Source organism: Mauremys mutica, chromosome 4 (genome assembly GCF_020497125.1).
Source record: "Mauremys mutica isolate MM-2020 ecotype Southern chromosome 4, ASM2049712v1, whole genome shotgun sequence".
Taxonomy (NCBI): domain Eukaryota; kingdom Metazoa; phylum Chordata; order Testudines; family Geoemydidae; genus Mauremys; species Mauremys mutica.
In genome coordinates this window covers 72,562,896-72,581,365 of record NC_059075.1, presented here as the reverse complement: position 1 = coordinate 72,581,365, position 18,470 = coordinate 72,562,896, and the positions used below count along the sequence as shown (strand labels likewise).

General features: G+C 52.0%; 2 protein-coding genes across 4 annotated transcripts in view; one reads left to right on the top strand and one right to left on the bottom strand.

Annotated features, from left to right (window-relative positions):
* Positions 1 to 12,494, bottom strand: part of ARHGAP1 (Rho GTPase activating protein 1) — a 37,102-nt gene extending 24,608 nt beyond the window's left edge. The window contains exons 1-3 of one of the 2 annotated variants that reach the window (XM_045014765.1): positions 12,434 to 12,494; positions 3,936 to 4,118; positions 3,183 to 3,275 (exon numbers count right to left, since the gene is read on the bottom strand). In XM_045014765.1, coding sequence (XP_044870700.1) covers positions 3,183 to 3,275; positions 3,936 to 4,068 — 226 coding nt within the window. In that variant the 5' untranslated portion in view covers positions 4,069 to 4,118; positions 12,434 to 12,494. Of the gene's footprint in view, positions 1 to 3,182; positions 3,276 to 3,935; positions 4,119 to 12,397 lie in introns of both variants that reach the window. The other variant, XM_045014764.1, reaches the window with a different exon arrangement.
* ZNF408 (zinc finger protein 408) lies at positions 12,489 to 18,251 on the top strand. Of its 2 annotated transcripts, XM_045014760.1 has the most exons (5): positions 12,503 to 12,686; positions 12,806 to 13,044; positions 13,476 to 13,540; positions 14,284 to 14,606; positions 15,559 to 18,245. In XM_045014760.1, the coding sequence occupies exons 1-5, from the start codon at positions 12,578 to 12,580 to the stop codon at positions 17,517 to 17,519; spliced, it is 2,697 nt and encodes an 898-aa protein (XP_044870695.1). In that variant the 5' UTR covers positions 12,503 to 12,577; the 3' UTR covers positions 17,520 to 18,245. The 2 variants fall into 2 exon arrangements, with proteins under 2 accessions (XP_044870696.1, XP_044870695.1); XM_045014761.1 differs by lacking the exon at positions 14,284 to 14,606 and having other exon boundaries at positions 12,489 to 12,686; positions 15,559 to 18,251.
* The last annotated feature ends 219 nt before the right edge of the window (positions 18,252 to 18,470 follow it).

Sequence of the window (18,470 nt, the reverse complement as noted above, 5' to 3'; positions counted from 1 at the left end):
CGCACCCTAAACTCCTCATTTCTGGCCCCACTCCAGAGTCCGCACCCCCAGCCGGAGCCCTCACCCCCACTCGCACTCCAATCGCCAATTCTGAGAGCATTCATGGCCCGTCATACAATTTCCATACCCAGATGTGGCCCTCAGGCCAAAAAGTTTGCCCACGCCTGGTCTAGAGCCTCCATTCTCAGAACAAGTTTAGCCTGGGCAGCAGCAGGGTGAGCTTTCCCCCACCAGCAGCTGCCAATGTGCTTCAGCCCAGCCCTAAGGAGACCAGTCCCCCTTTTAGGGGTCAAAACGGAATCCCATTTCCATGCTACATTCAGTCTTGGGCCTCTCCACTGAAATTGCCAACAGCAAGCTAATTCGTGCCAACTATGCAGGTGGGTGTAGTGATGTTTGTCTGGACTGAGGCCATCTCCCTTTGAACTGAGTACTAGCCTTCCCTCCATTCATAGACTGGTTCTGCAACTGCCGTGGTCTCCCTCCTGGAACCTACAGACACAGAGAATTCAAACAGTGTCACACTGGGTTTCATGGGTCTTCAGAGATCAGCTCTGAATCTACTCAATATAGTTCCAAGATGTCAGCTGATGGAATTCAAAGCTGAGTGGCAGGCACTGAGCATGCCTAGGGCACATGGTTGCTGGGTGGAAGAGTGGCAAGCAGAGAACTATTTGCAGGGGGAGGAAATCACCAGCCTAGAATAAGGCAGGTCAATGCTTTCCAAGTTGGACTTGAGATGATCACAGAACACAGGAACTAGACAAATGTAGCAGGCCATCAGCAACCCAACTACAACAGCAGTCACTGGCACAAGCTTCAGAGGAAGGCTTTCAAACCACACAAAGATCACAGGGCCGGGCAGTTAGAAATTACAATGGATAGATAATTACCTCAATGGTGGGGGAGGAGATTCCTTCCACAGCCCAGGCACACATTCCAGTCAGCCATCCTGCCAGATGAGAACCTCCTGAAATCCCACCTACCATTTCAGTAAGATATGGAATTTTTCACTTTGTACCCTACACTGTTATGTAGAGTTGCTGTGCCCCGCCTCTGAGCTGGCTGGATTTCAGTGATGCCTATTCATGCAGTTTATAAAATACACTGGGATCCCTTGGGATAAAAGCTCTACAGAAACACTGGAGATTATAGCAGCACACAACACACAGCAGAGGATATCCTTGGTTTGGGCCCATCACTCCATGGTTCTTGTTGGTTCTGATCTAACACTCCGTTAAGCACTGTGGCCTTTGTCTGAGGTGAATGAATGTCATTTAAATCTTCAATTCCTGGTGTTTAGAAACACCTGCCTGCTCCGCCTTAGCAAATATCTGAGCTTCTGTCACTGAAGCATTAAATGGCACAAACCTGCACTCCTCCAACCCAACCACAGCATTATTGAGAACAGGGTGGTGATCAGGGACAGCTGTAATGCTGGGGATTTTAGACCCTGGAAACAGGATCAGGAATCTGGCAAACCAGTACACTATGGACAAGAATTTAAGGGTATGTCTACACTACAATAAAATAGCCGCATCTGGCCCACGTCAGCTGACTTGGGCTTGTGGAGCTCAGGCTATGGGGCTATAGAACTGTAGTGCAGATTAGGGTGTAGTCTGGGCTCTGGGACCCTCCTCCCTAGCAAGGTCTCAGAGAATAGGCTCCAGCCTGAGCCGGAACAACTATACTGAAATTTTTATAGCCCCGCAGCCTGAGCCCACGTCAGCTGACCCAGGCCAAATGCGGCTGTGCTGTGGATCTTTTATCACAGTGTAGACCAGTGGTTCTCAAACTTTTGTACTGGTCACCTCTTTCACATAGCAAGCCTCTGAGTGTGACCGCCCCCCTTATAAATTAAAAACACTTTTTACTATATTTAACACCATTAAAAATGCTGGATGCAAAGCGGGGTTTGGGGTGGAGGCTGACAGCTTGCAACCCCCCATGTAATACCTCACAACCCCCTCAGGGGTCCCGACCCCCAGTTTGAGAACCTCTGGTGTAGACATACCCTCAGAGACACTTTGGCCAGGGACTGAATTTTTCCACTCATCCTGAGCAGCCAAGGCTCTCTAGACACAACGTAGCCTGGAAAAAGCCATTGTTTTAGGGACACACAACAATAGTGAGAATCTCCAAAAAGCTGGAGTGGCATCACTGAAGAGGAGAAAGGAGCCAGACTCCAGCCAAATGTCCCACACAACCCAGAGAAGGGGATAATACCAGTGCAACCTTCATTTCACCAAGGGATCTGATATTCTTCAGGCCTGGGATTCTTTTCTTTCCTCCCCTCCTCTTACCCCCCCGCCCTCCCCGATTTCTCTTCACATGTAAGAACACAAACCAGGGTGCAGAGCTAGTGGAGGGGTGCATGGATAATGCAAGCTGAAGAAGTGGGAGAATCAAGTTGTGGGGGGACTGGGGAGGATTTCTGGCAGCAGGAGAGCTGGGCAAGCTGGAAATGGTTCCAGAACAAAATCTTGACCTGCATCTTCCAAAAACTCCAGTCGCAGAGATCTCAGCTGTAACTGGCAAAGGGTGTTTGCAGTGCTCCAAGAGTTAATATATTTAAAAGGATGTTTGTGAAACAGGGAGGGAATCAGGAATGTTAGTGCTGCAGCCTAATTATCACTGAAGTATCAACAATGTTAACCCTTTCCCATCTGCTCCCGGTAGCAGGCACATCCAGCAAAGGCTGCCCGCACAGTCCAGCTACAGTAAAGGGTGTTGCATAGGAACAAGGCCACAAGCGTTGACTATGCAAACTGTATGGTCCCCCACCAGTTAATGTGCCGATTGCTCAGACAACTTAGATGTTAGTTACTGCCCTGAAGAACCAGGGGGAAGTGGCAATTCTGGTGTGATCTGCTAGAAGGCGCTGCAGCATGCCTTGGGTCACGGTGAGGCTCCAATGAATGCACCTCAGCAGAAGCGACCAGTCCTCACTCTAATAACTTTAGAGACAGTGAGATCTGGGAATGAATGAGTCAAACCAAGAACAATGGAAAATAAGAACTGCCACAGATATCCCAAAGGTTTGAGGCTCCCATCTCCCAAGATGTCACCTGTCCCTGTTGTCTGCCACTGGTGGTTGGACAGGGCAAGCCCCTTTCCACAAGCCCACATCTGATCCCACTGCAGAGGCAACACTGGAAGGAATGGGGAGAGTGGGTCATTACCTGCTACTTCCACAATCTGGTGCCTAGCAATATCGTAGTATGGATCATCCCAGCGCAGGTGAGTGACGGGCTCAGGGGAGCGGTTAGTGTCCTCTGCATACAAAAAAAACCAGAAAACCAGCAATTAGCAGGAAAACAGAAACGGACCTTGAACAGCTCAGGGAGGGGCCTAGAAACACAGGGATGAGAACCAGAGGCTCAGTGACATGGGGAGAAGTTAATGCACTAGCCTGGCCTTCCTGAACACCTGTTTTGAAATCCTGATTTGGTCACAGGACAAGCAAGTGTTGTCAAGTCTCAGCCTTGTCCTTGGAAGGCAGCTGTGCGTGTCCCAAACCCCACAGCTCAGAACAGTGTCTAGTCAGTCAACTTCTGCTCAGGACTCTCCTGAGCATGAAAATTCACCCGCGTATGAGACGAAAGGAGCCAAGGGCACTGTCAGGGCTGCTCACAGCGCAGGTGCTTCTGCACATACCCTGCTGCCTACCCTGCATGCTTTGGCCGACTCACCTGTTCTCTCTGGGCATCAGAGCCCGCAAGGGCCCAGCCAGGTACTGCACTGTGGGCTTCGGGCACAAAATGATTCACACATCTCCATTTCCCAATCCTCGCATCCCAGATGGGACTGAGTTAGAGTGTGAGAGGGTCACAGTTCCCTGCAACAGGCCAAGGCACAAAGTGTCCTGGAATACTTCTTGGCCTCAAAACCAGCCCTGCACCCAAAAGTCTGCTGGCTCCAGCAGGGATGCCCACCTGACTTGGGAAAAACAGGCACTTCATCTGCTGGCCAGTTCTTATCATCTAAGGAAGCCAATTTGAGCTGGCTCAGGGACTGGTTGGTGTCCTCCAGGTTCAGGTCATCTTGCAACTCCGAGAGCGGGTCCATGGCAATGGCCCCCAAACTCAGCTGCTTGCCTGAAGAGCCTAAAAGGAAAACTACAGAGATTCTTAAGTCAGACACATACAGATCACACAACTCCATTCCCACAGCCTATCCAGAGGCTCTTCCCTTCCTTCCCTCCAGACTCGGCGCATCCACTGACTTCCTACCCCTTCTCCTGACTTCCCCAATGACTGCTCACACTTTACCCTACCCAGAAACTTTCTCTCCCCCAAATCTCACCCACAGAGCTCTTCTACTTGCAGCCATGGGCACCCTGAGCAGCAGATCCTTCCCTTCTACCTCCTGTTGGGAGGGGGAAAGAGCCATAGCTAACCCTTCCAGTGAGTCTCTGCCCTGAGTCCAGCTGTGGCCTGACTGTTCTCCCCGCCCAGAGTACTCAATTTGGGAGAGACACTGAGATACAAGGGAAGGTGACAGGCTATACCAGCCCCTGCCTGACACACTGACTGTATCAGCCATTATTTCCACACAGCAATGCCCCTCCCTGCCCCAGTGGAGCTGACACTGGGCCCAGCTGCTTGCACAGCAGGGCCCTGCTCTGGAAGCTTTCCCAGATTTCATGTCCCCCAGCTCTCAGGGAGGGTCAGGGGGCTCTTAACAGCTCTCTGCACTGGCACATATGGGTGCTTCAGTGCACTAGAAACAAAATCCTGATGCTTGAAGCATCTCTAGCAAAATTTCACTGACTGGACTAAAATGCAAGGAGAACACCAACCCCTCTCCCCCCACACAACCATTCTCCATTTAGCATCTCACACAGCAAAACCCTTCTCTCCTATCCCAACACATAGGGCAAGAGGCTAGGATACACCTCATATTATTTCCATAGCACAATAACCAGATGCAGGCAGCACTGCATACGCTGTGCCACGATTCTGAGGAGGCTAGGGAGTTTGGATTCCAGGGCATGAGACTCAATCGCGGCTGCTGAGAGTTTTTCCTCAATCTCACCTAGGGTAAAACGTGTGTGCGACCCCAAAATTGAACTAAAGCAGCAGATCTTCAGGAAGTTCCCATTTCTTAAGGGAGCCCTCTAAGAAACAGCTGATTGAGTTTAATGCTGATGCCCTGGTGATATGCAGGAAGCTGATGGATGGGACCGAGGTATAGATCCTGCTCTCAGGAACTAGTATTAGCAGCACCATGAAGATGAGAACTCTGCGGCCAGCAGGCTGCATCCCAAAGGGAGCTATAACAAAACAAGGCCAATAATGACACCACTGTTAAGACCATGGGTGGGGGCTGAGGCGGCTTTGTAGTGCTGCAGCCAGTGAGGCACCTGCCATTCACAGGGATGCACACATCCTGGAGGTGGTTCAGAGGGGAACTCAGGCATGTGCAGGCTGTAGAAGGACGGGTTCTGGGATGGGAAAGAGTCTTGTTTGTGTGTGAATGCCCAGAATGCAGTGGCTGGGAACTAAACAGCAGCAGAACACATGACTTTGCTTGAAAACTAACAAAGGAAGCTGTGGTTATAGACCCAAGGTGGCTTTTTCCTAGAGTGCAGGAAGGTGGAGTAGCTTGATGCTTTGAATTCCGAGATCCTACAGCTGCTTGTGAGATCCAAGGGTGCAAGAAGCCTACGAAGAGTTAGTTTGACCAGGGTGACATTCCAAACTCTAAAGAGTCTTGCTCACATACTTGGGGCTAAAGCCATTGCCAGGTTTGGGGTGAGGATGTTGCCAGGGCATTAGTTAGAACCTGGAGAGTTTGTCCCCTCCAGGAGGTGTTGGGAGCACGGACCCTTCTTTATCTCTTCCCCAGCAACTCAGAGACAGTCTTTAACTCGTTCTTGGCTCCCTGATGTCTGGGAGCTATTGTAAGTCAAGTCAGATTCCCGTAACCAGAGAGAGACAGACATATATGGGCAGAGGATCTTCGAGGCAAATCAGAAACTATGCAGGGCCTGACAGATCTGCAGTCAGCTAGAGAGCCAAGCAAAACTGTTCCCTGCCCCCTCCTGAGAGCTGGAAGAGCTGCCTGACCTTCCCTTGGATCTCAGTAGGGACATCGAGCAGGACACTATGCTCCTCTGGACCATGACCTAATGCTGGAACTATGCAGCAGCTGTAGCCAAGTGACAACCAGCTCTCCACACCTAGCAACAACAGATTCAGTTTCTATAGCAACTGCAGCCAGCATTTGCAGTGATTTAGTCTGATTATAGAATCCCTAGCACCGTATAATTTCCCCAATAACCCAGCAGACACTCAGGTGTGAAGTTTGATAACCCTGGAGGTTGCAAGGAAACTGTCCTCAGCTGGTCCCATCTCAGACCCTAGATCTCTGCAAGCTGCTGTCTTAACTCACAGCAACTTCAATAGGAATGGAGGGAATTTGGGTTCAGTCTTAACTGCTGCCACTCCCTAGATCAGTGGGAAGCCTTTGACAGGAGTCCTCTACATCTTAGGCCTGGTCTACACTAGGCGTTTAAACCGGTTTTAGGAGCGTAAAACTGATTTAACGCCACACCCATCCACACTGAGAGGCCCTTTATATCGGTATAAAGGGCACTTTAAACCGGTTTCTGTACTCCTCCCTAACGAGAGAAGTAGCACTAATATCGGTATTACCATATCGGATTAGGGTTAGTGTGGCCGCAGATCGACGGTATTGGCCTCCGGGCGGTATCCCACAGTGCACCACTGACCGCTCTGGACAGCAATCTGAACTCGGATGCAGTGGCCAGGTAGACAGGAAAAACCCCGCGAACTTTTGAATATTTCCTGTTTGCCCAGCATGGAGCTCCGATCAGCACGTGTGGTGATGCAGTTAAAAATCAAAATAAAGAAAGAGCTCCCGCATGGACCATGCGGATGTGATCGCTGTAAGGGCAGGCAAATCTGTTCTATCAGCGCTCCGTAACAGAAGACGAAATTCAAAATCATTTTTAAAAAATCTCCAGACAGATGCCATAGCAGGGACTCAGCGCACTGCTGCGTGACAAGCGTAACGGAAAGCCAAAGAATCAAATGGACGCTCATGGACTGGAGGACTCAAGCTATCTCACAGTTCCTGCAGTCTCTGAAAAGCATTTGCATTCTTGGCTGAGCTCCAAATGCTTCTAGGGTCAAAAACAGTGTCCGCGGTGGGTCAGGGCATAGCTAGGCAATTTATGCACCCCCCCACCCACCCCCAGAAGTGAAAGGGAAAACAATCCTCTCTTGACTCTTTTACATGTCACCCTATCTTTACTGAATGCTGCAGATAGACGCGATGCTGCAGCACTCAACACCAACATCCTTGCTCCCCCCACGCCATGGATGGCTGATGGTACAATGTGACTGGTATCCGTCCTCATCATCAGCCTATTGGCACATGGGGCAGTGCAAAAGGACTGGTAACCATGCTGACTAGCATCGGTAAGGTCAATCAAGGGCGCCTGGTCCTAATTTTTCGTGGTAGATGGTATAGTATGGCTGATAACCATCGTCATCATAGCAACAGGGGGCTGAGCTCCATCAGCCCCCACCCTTCATGTGTAAAGAAAAGATTCAATTGCCCCTGGACTAGCAGAGGGATGCTGGGCTCCTCTCCTCCACACTCCTTACTGTCCTGTCTGGACTATCATAGCAGCTGGAGGCTGCCTTCTACTCATATCTCACTAACAAGTCACTGTGTCTTATTCCTGCATTCTTTATTACTTCATCACACAAGTGGGGGGGACAATGCTATGGTAGCCCAGGAAGGCTGGGGGAAGAACGGAATCAACAGGTGGGGTTGTTGCAGGAGCACCCCCTGTGAATAGCATACAGCTCATAATTTCTGCAGGATCTGACACAGAGCAGCTGTGCTCTCTGGTTCTATGATACAGTGGTTCTCTAGTACACTTGCCCATATTCTAGGCAGGACTGATTCTATTTTTAGATACCAAAAAGGATGGATTGACTCAGGGAGTCATTCCCAATTTTGGCTTTTGCGCCCCTGGCTGATCTCAGCCAGGGGCACTTATGACAGCAGCAAATGGTGCAGTGCAAAAGGACTGGTAGCCACGATCATCTTATTACCAATTTATGGTATGGTAGATGGTGCAATATGGCTGGTAACCATCTCTGCTATCATGCAAAAGCATGCTGCTGTGTAGCGCTGCTGAATCGCCTCTGTGAGCGGCATCTAGTACACATACGGTGACAGTCACAAAAGGCTAAACAGGCTCCATGATTGCCATGCTATGGCATCTGCCAGGGCAATCCAGGGAAAAAAGGCGCGAAATGCTTGTCTGCCGTTGCTTTCCCAGCGGAAGGAGTGACTGACGACATTTACCCAGAACCACCCGCGACAATGATTTTTGCCCCATCAGGCACTGGGATCTCAACCCGGAAATTCCAAGGGGCGGGGGAGGCTGCGGGAACTATGGGATAGCTACGGAATAGCTACCCACAGTGCAATGCTCCAGAAATCGACACTAGCCTCAGACCGTGGACGCACACCACCGATTTAATGTGTTTAGTGTGGCCGCGCACACTCGATTTTATACAATCTGTTTTGCTAAACCGGTTTATGTAAATTCGGAATAATCCCATAGTGTAGACGTACCCTTAGGGACTAAGTCTAAATTCTACCAGGCAGAGGTGGTGCTGGCCCAGGGGCAGCATGGAGCTGGGTTCCCTTAGTCCTCACCACAGGAAGTGCCACAGCCTGGCTTCAGGAACAGCTTGCAGCACTGAGCCACAGGCTCAAGTTATTGGTTTAAATGCCAACATCAAGTGGATTCCACATTAGCAGGCTCCTCTCACTGGTGGGGTCTCCAATGCTGGCACCACATGGCATAGAGTGCAGCAGTCTCTAGGTTCCTTATAGTTCTGCAGTAAAAGAGGGCCTCAGTGCCCTGCGTGACGGCTGATGTTTCCACCCAAGAAGAGCCCTCCCCAGCCTTTGGTCCAGAGGTGGAACTTCCCAGCCCTTACACGTGCAGACAGCTCCTCAAGTCCAGAGAGTGGGTTCAGGCTCCACGTGACAGAGAAACTCATGCCATGGAGATTCAAGGGATAGCAGACTGAGCTTGCATCATCTCTTTGTGATTTAGTCCCTCTTGCCCCTGAGAATTTCTAAGATGCTTTTCAGGATCCCTTCCAATACTGAGATACCCAGCGCTGAGTGCAGTACCCCAAGGGAGGTCTTCCCAAAACAGTGTGCCCCACCCCATCCCTCTCCTTGCTTTGGAATGGGAAGGGCTCTGGGATTGAGGAGCCCAGAACTTAATGCAAGATCCCCATGGGGTCTCCCCAAGGAATAACCTCTCTCTGTTCCTCTGAAGTCTCTGCATACGTAGCCTCTTACTGACACTGGGTTTTTTGCAGCACTATCGCATCATGAATTTGTCTCATTTGCTGCCTCCTCCACCAGGTTCTCAGATATTTTTGCACCCCAGGCTTCCCCCTCCAACTGAGTCTGGGGCTTGGTCATTTTTCTCCCAGCTGCATTATTTATTTCAATACAATACTCTACACCAAAGAACGCTCATCTACAACGCCAACTGCTTTTGGCATATATTTAAATATATTAAAGAAAAAATACATCATCAAGTAAAGAAGCAATTCCCCTTCCTCAACCACATCTCATATTAGTCAGCAACTGCCAGCCCCAATATGGATAAAAATTCTAGGGCCCTTTGAGTTATTTCTCCGTCCTTGCTCTGCAACTCCTGCCAGTTTAATCTCTGCTGCACACATAATTATTTTGCCTTACAAGTCAGAGAAGGTCCCTAACCCATTACTGCGGGAAAAGATGTTAGCAATTTTTATACAAATATACACAGGTTTTTTTTTTATTTTATTTTTTTTAACCCATTTCAGTGTCAACATCACCCTCACAGCCCATTCAACACACCAGGACTTATAACTCACCATTGCACTAGCTCAGTCTCTCAGAAAGAGTCTGGAAAAACAGATATGCCTGGAAACCAACCAACTCAGGCACTGCAAGAATGAGTTCCAGAGTCCGTGATGCCCAACCCGCAGTGACAATATCCAGCCCAACCCCCAACTCGAAGTTTGGGAGCGGTTAGCTCAAACATCTCAGCTGACTGCACCTGCAGAGGTATCACTCTGAGAGAGAGACACCAACCAAGCAGAGACCCTCTAACCTAGCAGAGACCCAGGAAGGAAGCAGAAAAGCTGAGCTCAGGTTTATCCCTCAGAGTCCCAGCACAAGCTGCTTATCTGTTTCCTCCAGACTCACCCACCACACAAGTTTTGCTGAATTTCTGAGGAACTGGAGTCATGTGACATTGAAAAGGCAATATATCTTTCTTGCCAGCCACAAACCCAGTTCCTTCTGGCCTATCCCCTTGTAGCTCAGCCTCCTCTGCACACCTGGATACCTTGAGCCAAACTAAAGATTCAGACAGCAAGATTCAAAAAGGGAATGGACATTATATGAAAAACAAGAATATCAGGAATTCTAACTGTAAATGCTAACAAAAAGTTGGAAAGGATATTAAACCTCATGCTTAACAACGTAAGAAAAATCTAACCATTAGAGTTCAGGATGAGACCTAATGAGGCGGGGGGCAGGTGGCTATTGTACCACATCTGCCTACTGCAGAGTTCTTACACTTGCATCTGAAGCACTTGGTACTAGCCACTATTGGAGACAGAATACTGGACTAGATGGACCTTGGGTCTGCTTCAGTATGACAATGTCTATGTTCCAAATTCAGCAGGCAGAAGGCAGTGTATCTTCACCGATTTCAAATCCCATATATGTATGAACAACAATATAAAGTGATCTCCTGGGAGCCTGATCCAGAAGAGACATTTCCCTTACAGGGTCCCTTAATCTCCTGTTGTCTCCCTAGTGCCCTAGTCTATCTTGTATCCCAAATGTTAATTGTGAATGTGGATCTTTGACAAATACTTTGGGGAAAACTGAAGCACATTACAGTTCCTGATCTTTGCTTCTGTCCCACACAGAAACAGTCTCCTCCTTACAGAGCTCCAGCACATCCTTAATCCTGAACTCCCCTACCCAGCCTATCTGACTCCTGCTCCATCAAACTGAGGTTCTAGAACTTCTTCTGCCCTCTAGACTCACTGGTCTGCACTCACCAGCCTGCCAAGCCCCATACACGGCTCAGTTCTCCCTGAGCACAAAGGAATAAAACCAACCCAGGCTCCTAAACCAAGTGCCCCTTCCAAGACACAGGTTGCACTCCCCACCCCCCAATCTACCTATTGACAGCCCCGCCATCATCATCATCATCCTCACCACCACCACCTCAGCAGAGCATCCTGGCTCTGTTAAATAGTGGATTGTGGCCTATCACTGCCCAAGCCTCAGAAAACTCTCCTGAATCCAAGAGTTCATAAATGATCCATTAAAAGGCCTTCAATTCCCTTTAGCACTGTAAACCTGGGTATTAGCCAGCCTTGGGGCCCTGAACATTGTAAGTGCTGATTGTGTTATCTGAACAAGTTCTGCTCCCATTCCAATACACCCTCCACCCTCTTCCAATACAAACCCATAGGGCTAGCCTCTAACCCTGCTCTTCCCTACCCTATTTGCAGCTTTCCTCAAGTGGGAGGGGTGTTCTAGTAAGGCCACCTAGACACTTAAACTTTGAAAGTGCAAAGGAAGCCAGGGAAAGGCACAATGTCTGAGTAGCTAAGGGGACGATAGAAAAAGCATTTTCTGGTCTCCTCCCTCTAAAAAAGCGGTGGCCAGTGAGTATTTTGAGTACACACCATCCAAAGGGTACAAAGAGTGGTTTCTGCTTGGGGTTGATCACTTGCCACCAAACCTGCCTAACTTTTTTTTTAAATATAACAACGACACTCTGAGACTAGAAATGGAAACTAGGAGATCTCTATTTGCAGCGTGAACAACTTTTTGTCTGGGAATTTCCTTATTTTTAAAAAGAAAACTGAGAGGTCTAAGGCCTCGCTCCCGCCCAGAATGGTGGACCCGGCTGCAGCCCCAGCGCACAGCAAACAGCTCCGCAGTTGGACACCCGCCCTGCCAAGCCCCCCACACGGCCCGGTTCTCCCCGAGCAGAAAGGAATAAAACCAACCCGGACTCCTTAGCCAAGCCCCTTCCAAGACACAAGCACCCGCCAATCGACAGCCCCGCGCCGGCTGCTTTGCGGCGTCAGCTCCCCGACCCCCGTCTCCCCGCGCGGGGAGCGAGAACCGCGCTGCCCTCATCCCCCGGCCCGACCCCGCGGCACCGCCCGCTGACCGCGCGCTCCCGGGCCAAGCCACCGGGAGAACCCAGGAGTCCGGGCGGCCACTGCCGCGCTTCCCGCCCGGACCCGAACCCCGCAGGCCGGCGCCGCCCCGCCCCCGCGACCGCCGCTTCCACCCCCCTCACCAGTCGGCCGCTCCCGGAGGTTCCCGCCTGTCAAACCTGCTCATAAACATCCGCCTCCGAACCGGAAAAGGAATCCTCTCTCCATGGAAACGGCGGCCCGCCCCCATTCTCCACTTCCGGTGCCCGCCGCCTTCTGGGTCCCGAGCGAAAGTCGTCCGGACGCGGCCGCCGGCTCCGCGGATGGTTCCGCCCCAAAGGGGGCAGCCGGGAGCGGGGACCCTGTTCTCGGCTCCGGTCAGGCGCAGCGGCAGGCTCCGGCCCCGGGCCGGCATGGAGCGGAGCCGCCTGGGTGAGTGGCGCGGCCGGCGCTGGCCGGGAGGGCGGGGGGAGCGAGCGAGCGCCCGGCGGGACCCTGCCCTGGGCCCTGCGCCTCCCGTGTAACGCCGCCGCCCCCTTGTCTCCCCGCAGGGCGTGAGCAGCGCCCCGTCCGCGGCCACCCGGGGCGGATCCGAGACCCGCCCGCGCAGCCTGGCGCGTCCTGCGGAGCCCTGCGGAGCCTCCCTCCCGGACTGGCCCTGGGGCCCTCCCTCGCCCAGGAACCGGGCATGGGCGTGTGGTGCGTGGGGAGAGCCCTGCCGCCGGGAGCGCTCCTCGGGCCCCGGGCGGAGCGGGAGCCGGACTGTGCCGCAGAGACAGCGCCCTCGGAGGTACGGTGGGGCTGGGGGGCCTGACAGGCAGCTCCAGTAGCACCAGCTGAGGGGGGCGGGCAGGACTCCTTGTCCACCACAGAGGCTTATCAGGAAAGAAGGGGGAGGGGGAAAGACTAAGGTCTCAGCCCAGGTGCCCAGCCCGGCGCTGCCCTGCTAAAGAACCCACATGTCCAGCTGTGAACCGTCTGCTGAAGCTCTTTGTTCTCTGCTGCCCAGTGCCTGGCTCCCATGTGCAGCATTTGCCTCGGCATTTCCAGTATGGCTGGGGGAGTCTGCAAGCACCCAACACTAGGTGTCACGCCTCACTTTTATTCAGGTCCTTATTGTCTGCCCATCACTGTGAGATCTGGGTGCCTGAGTCGCTACAGAGATTGGTTACAGGAAGTGCCAGGAGCATCAGCCTATTCTGAATTCATTTTGCTTTTCAGGCAAGTCAGTCTGGCTGCTGCTGCAGTGATGAATCCATTTGTGAGAGGAGCCCTAGCTGGAGGAGGTTAGTAGCTGTATATGGAACAACATGGGGGTTCGCCTTGGGACATACTGTAAGTGTAAAGGGAGGATCTGTAGCCACTGTAACATTGGGGGGTGGTCTCACTAGGCAATGTCAGGCTTGGCCAATACATGGATGGCAAACTTCCAAAAAAATAGCCCAGGTGCTTCAGAATATGGTGTTGGTAACTCATCATGGGGTATTTTTCAGTTGTCGGTTCTGTGCCCTAGTTGAATGTTTCATTGCTGGAAGGTGCCGTCTTCCATGTTCTACCCCACGGTTGGCTGCATTTCAGGGGTGGGTGAAATGCTCCCTGGCTGTATAAGGGCTTCTTTGGGATGAAAGATGCTGTGTAAATGTGATCTTACTCTTTCCTTATGTATGTAAGGGGAACGATGGATTCTTGGCTGTCTGTGTGGAGAGAGTGTTTTTGTAACAGGGCCTCCCAGTGACCCATCTGGAAAGCTAAAGTGATACAGAGACCTGGGATAGTGAAGAGTGTTTTAAGGAGTCAGAGAGAGCTTTATTCTGGAGCTAGTTTGTAGCTACACGCAGCCCAAGAATTCAGAACATATTCTTATCAAGACATCGGGGGCCTCTTGTAGGCAGTTAAAGGGCTTATTTCCTAGGAGGACTCTTCTCAGTTGACTAAAGTTCGATCGTTCAGAGCTTGGTGCTCCCATTGAAGGCAGTAGGATCTCCATGTCCCCCAAGTGGGTGCTGACATTGAGCTTGGTGTCTTGCAGCTTGGTGAAGCGAGGCCGGGGGGAGGATGAGGCAAACGTGGCTTTGGTGTGGATCAGTGGAAGGCTCCACATCCGAGTGCGGCATCCTATTGCTGCAGGCACTGAGTTGCTGTACTGGCCTACAGAGGCCCAACCTGGTCCTGCCCAAGTGGAGGGGAGAATGCTGCAGAGCGCATCGGAGGGGATAGCTGTTCCTGATGAGAAGCAGCCAAAGGGGCAGCTGGCAGTGGCAGCTGTGACAGAGACAGCAACTCCAGAGGCAGAGGCTGTAGTGCAAAGGGAAGGAGCCTCTCCATGTGGGAATGCATCAGAGCCCTTTGCAGGTACGTTCCTTTCACAGGACATGCAGACTTTGTTCTCCTCTTATGGAAAGGCCGTGACTACAGTGCTGTTAGGCAAAGATCACTACGTGATTCTGGGGACCCCATAACCAGAGTGTCTTCAGAGCTTGGAGCATTGGTGCAGTCCCAGAATAAGGCAGGCTTTAGGGATTGTGAACCCCTGGGGTAGTGAATTTGGAGAGGCCTATAAATTCAATAAGAAATTCCTCCCACACCGTTGTTGTAGGGATTGTTGTAGGCCCCTCCCCTTGGGAATGGGGAAGTAATGCTGCCCTGCCTTCCCCACTCTCTCAAAAGGGGAGCGTGTAATATGGGGAGGAGGATACTGTCTAGTGTGCCAGGGAAGAGGAAGAATCTGCCTTGGTTGTGGGATATTTAGCCTATCTCCATAGTGAGCATTATGGAGGTGTAATGGGGACTTGCCTGTTTTGTTGCTGGTCAGATACCCAGGTGGGAGGTGGGCTGCTGTCTCTGAAGTGGCTGTAACTACATACCACACAGAACTGACTCTTCATGGCTCTAATCACAGCTGCATTCTCCTCCTCCTGCTCTGAATGTCCCCTTGCGGTTAGTGTTTGTGTAGAACTATCCATTTTTGAGGAGTCCAGAAAACATACTAGCAGCTGGGACTCAATGGCCAACACTCGGGCCCTGACCCTACATCACTTCAGGAAGTGGCAATGCAGAATGGAGAACGTTGCAGTTCCTAGCTTTACCAGCCATGATACAGCTCCCCAAAGTCCTGCCTGGATGTGCTGGGGTTAAAATTCCTCCCCTGTTTGGAGAGAGGCATCTAGGAGCCAGATGCTTGATGTTCCTGGGTAGGGTGGAGTGTCTGTCTCTGAGTTCCTCCATTTTCTCTGTTCCAGACAGCACAAGCCTGTTGTCTTCCAATAGCCAGTGTTGATTTTCCCCCTGTTGTGTGTCTGTGCAGGGGATCCTGATAACTCCAAGGTGATGGAGAATGAAACTAGAGCCGAAGGCAGCAGGCAGCCAGCCAAACGTTCCCACAGGCTGCAAGACAACAGCAGGAAGGAGGAGGAAAGCATGACCTCTGGACATGAGCCTGGGGATGTCAAGGTGCAGAGGAAAGAGAACCAGCACCATGAGAGCACCTCAGCAGCTAAGGCTAACAGCAAATGCAAAGAAGACTCAGTCAAGGAGATGGACCCCCAACCCAAGGCCGAGAGAGCAGATGGGGAGCCAAAAGAGGCATGTCGTGGGAAGTTCCATCTGCCGTTGTCTCCCCCAAATGGGGTTCGACTCAGCGCTCGCTTGGCTGGGAAGCCGCGCAAGGTGCATGCACTGACCAGCCAGTGCCTGCAGGAGTGCAATGCTAGGGTGTCTGGGCAGGAGGCCAAGAGGCCAAGCACTTCTGAGGGAGGTGGTGCAGAGACACGCAAGAAAGTAGGGCAGGTTTCCAAAGGCCATTCCAAACTAGAGCCCCTGGAGCAAAGGAAGAAGGGCCTGTCTGATGGTCCTGATGAGCTGGACAAGTACCCAGAAGTGGAGGTCAGTATTACACCCAGGCTCCCAGAAGGCCCCTCCTCCAGTGCATCTCAGCAGAAGTCCCTGCCACATGGGGATGAGGCTGGTGAGCGCAGGTATCGCTGTGGGGAGTGCGGCAAGGCCTTCCTCCAGCTCTGCCACCTCAAGAAACACAGGTTCACCCACACTGGCTACAAGCCTTTCCTGTGCACTGAATGTGGCAAGAGCTACAGCTCTGAGGAGAGTTTCAAGGCCCACGTGCTCTTCCATCGGGGTGTGCGCCCCTTCCAGTGCAAGCAGTGTGACAAGGCCTATGGCACTAAGCGGGACCTGAGGGAGCATGAGGTGCTGCACACGGGTGAGCGGCCCTTTGCCTGCGAGGAGTGCGGCAAGACATTCGCCCGCCGGCCTTCCCTCCGCATCCACAGGAAGATCCACCTAATGAAGGAGCTCAACCTAGCCAATCCCAAGGTATGCAAGTGTGCCATCTGTGAGCGTTACCTGGCCAACCCTGGCTCCCTGCGCAACCACATGCGCCTGCACACTGGGGAGAAGCCCTACATATGCCCCTACTGTGGCAAGGACTTCCGGCAGCAGGGCAACCTGCGTGGCCACCTGCGGCTCCACACCGGCGAGAAGCCCTACAAATGTCGCTTCTGTGGGGACGCCTTTCCCCAGCTGCCAGAGCTGCGGCGGCACCTCATCTCCCACACTGGGGAGGCCCACCTGTGCACGGTATGTGGCAAGGCGCTGAAGGACCCCCACACGCTGCGGGCCCATGAGCGCCTCCATACCGGCGAGCGCCCTTTCAAGTGCGAGCAGTGTGGCAAGGCATACACGCTGGCCACCAAGCTGCGCCGGCACCAGAAATCCCACCTGGAGGACATCCCTTACAAGTGTGATGTCTGTGGCATGGGCTATACCCTTCTGCAGAGCCTCAAGCGCCACAAGGTCACCCACAAGGGGGCCAGAGACTCCATTAAGCTGGTGGAGGCTGCGGTCTTGCTGGGCATGGACATGCCAAAGGCTGCAAGGAAGAGGCTCAAAAGGAAGGTCCCTCAGGAGGCGGGTACTGAGGAGCCTACAGTGCTCATGGTGCAGTCAGTGGAGATGCCAGCACCAATAAATGAGGCAGAGCTTATGATAACTGCCAATGGGCATTACATTGCCACTTACCAGCCCCCAGGCAGCCCCCCCGAGTCTGGGGTGCGCAGGGTGCTGGGCAGCGCAGCCCCTGCTGGGCACCTGGAAACAAACAATGACATCATTGAGATCACGATCTCTGAGCACGACCACAAATGTATCATCATGCAGGACGAAGGCTCCTCCAGTGACATGGTCATCATCCAGGAGGGTGTGGGTTTCGGTGCTGTAGCCGAGGTGGTGGAGGTAGAGACGGGGACCTGACACCCAGCCTCTTTCCAACCCCTGTTTGACTTCTCTACAGCTGTACAGAATATAAAATCTATTTTCTAACTTGTGTGTGGTGTCTGTGTTGCTGGGAGACCAGGCCCTACCATGCAGGATGAGTGGCCAGCAGTGCTTCACATCTGTTCCTGGAGAGGTCAGGAGTGCGTGACAAGGCCTGGACTACACTAGGAAATTATGTTGGTGTAACTGCGTTGGTCAGGGATGTGAAAAATACGGCATGGTCAGCGCTAAGTTGACGGGAGAATTCTCCTCTTGACTTAGCTACCGTCTCTCAGGGAGGTAGGTTACCTACGTTAATGGGAGAACCCCTCCCATCAGCACAGTTAGTGTCTTCACTGAAGAACTACAGCAGCACAGCTGCACCACTGCAGTGTTTTAAGTATAGACAAGCCCTAAATATCATTAACCCGGGTCTCTGGCAGCTTCCCCAATCTGTTGGAAATCTATAGGTAGCGTGTGCTGGGCCTGGTGAAAGGAAAACACTGGCTGATGGAGTGAGAAACTCATTACAGAGGAAATCCCACCTATAACTAATGCAAAAGACAGTGCCACTGCTGTCCTGCCCCCAGACTGCTTAAGGGTTAAATGAGCACCATTGCTCTGTGGTGAAGGCAAGGGTGAGCACAAACAAGCAGCTAGTGAATCAGTTTTGATCACCCCTCCTCTCCTTGCTTTCGTTTAGTTCCACAGTTGCACTGCAGTATTTCAATTATTTCTTCCCCTTTTGTCCGCTGAGGGTGATCGTAGCACCAGGCACAGCTGAAGAGATGCTGAGCCAGTTACCAAGGGGTTTACAAAGTTCTTTTGTTTTCAAGATTACTCTTTACAAGTAGAACAAGCCAAGCTCCATCCCATTCCCCACTAGAGGCCAGGGCAGGATGCTTCTCCGTATGGTCTGTGTTTTGCCTGTGTTTAGCCTTATATAAT

Excerpts from the sequence above, each read along its gene's own strand:
- ZNF408 (XM_045014760.1), top strand. The coding sequence starts at position 12,578 with ATGGTTCCGCCCCAAAGGGGGCAGCCGGGAGCGGGGACCCTGTTCTCG. Across the intron at positions 12,687-12,805 it reads CATGGAGCGGAGCCGCCTGG|GGCGTGAGCAGCGCCCCGTC; the intron begins GTGAGTGGCGCG and ends GTCTCCCCGCAG. Across the intron at positions 14,607-15,558 it reads TGCATCAGAGCCCTTTGCAG|GGGATCCTGATAACTCCAAG; the intron begins GTACGTTCCTTT and ends GTGTCTGTGCAG.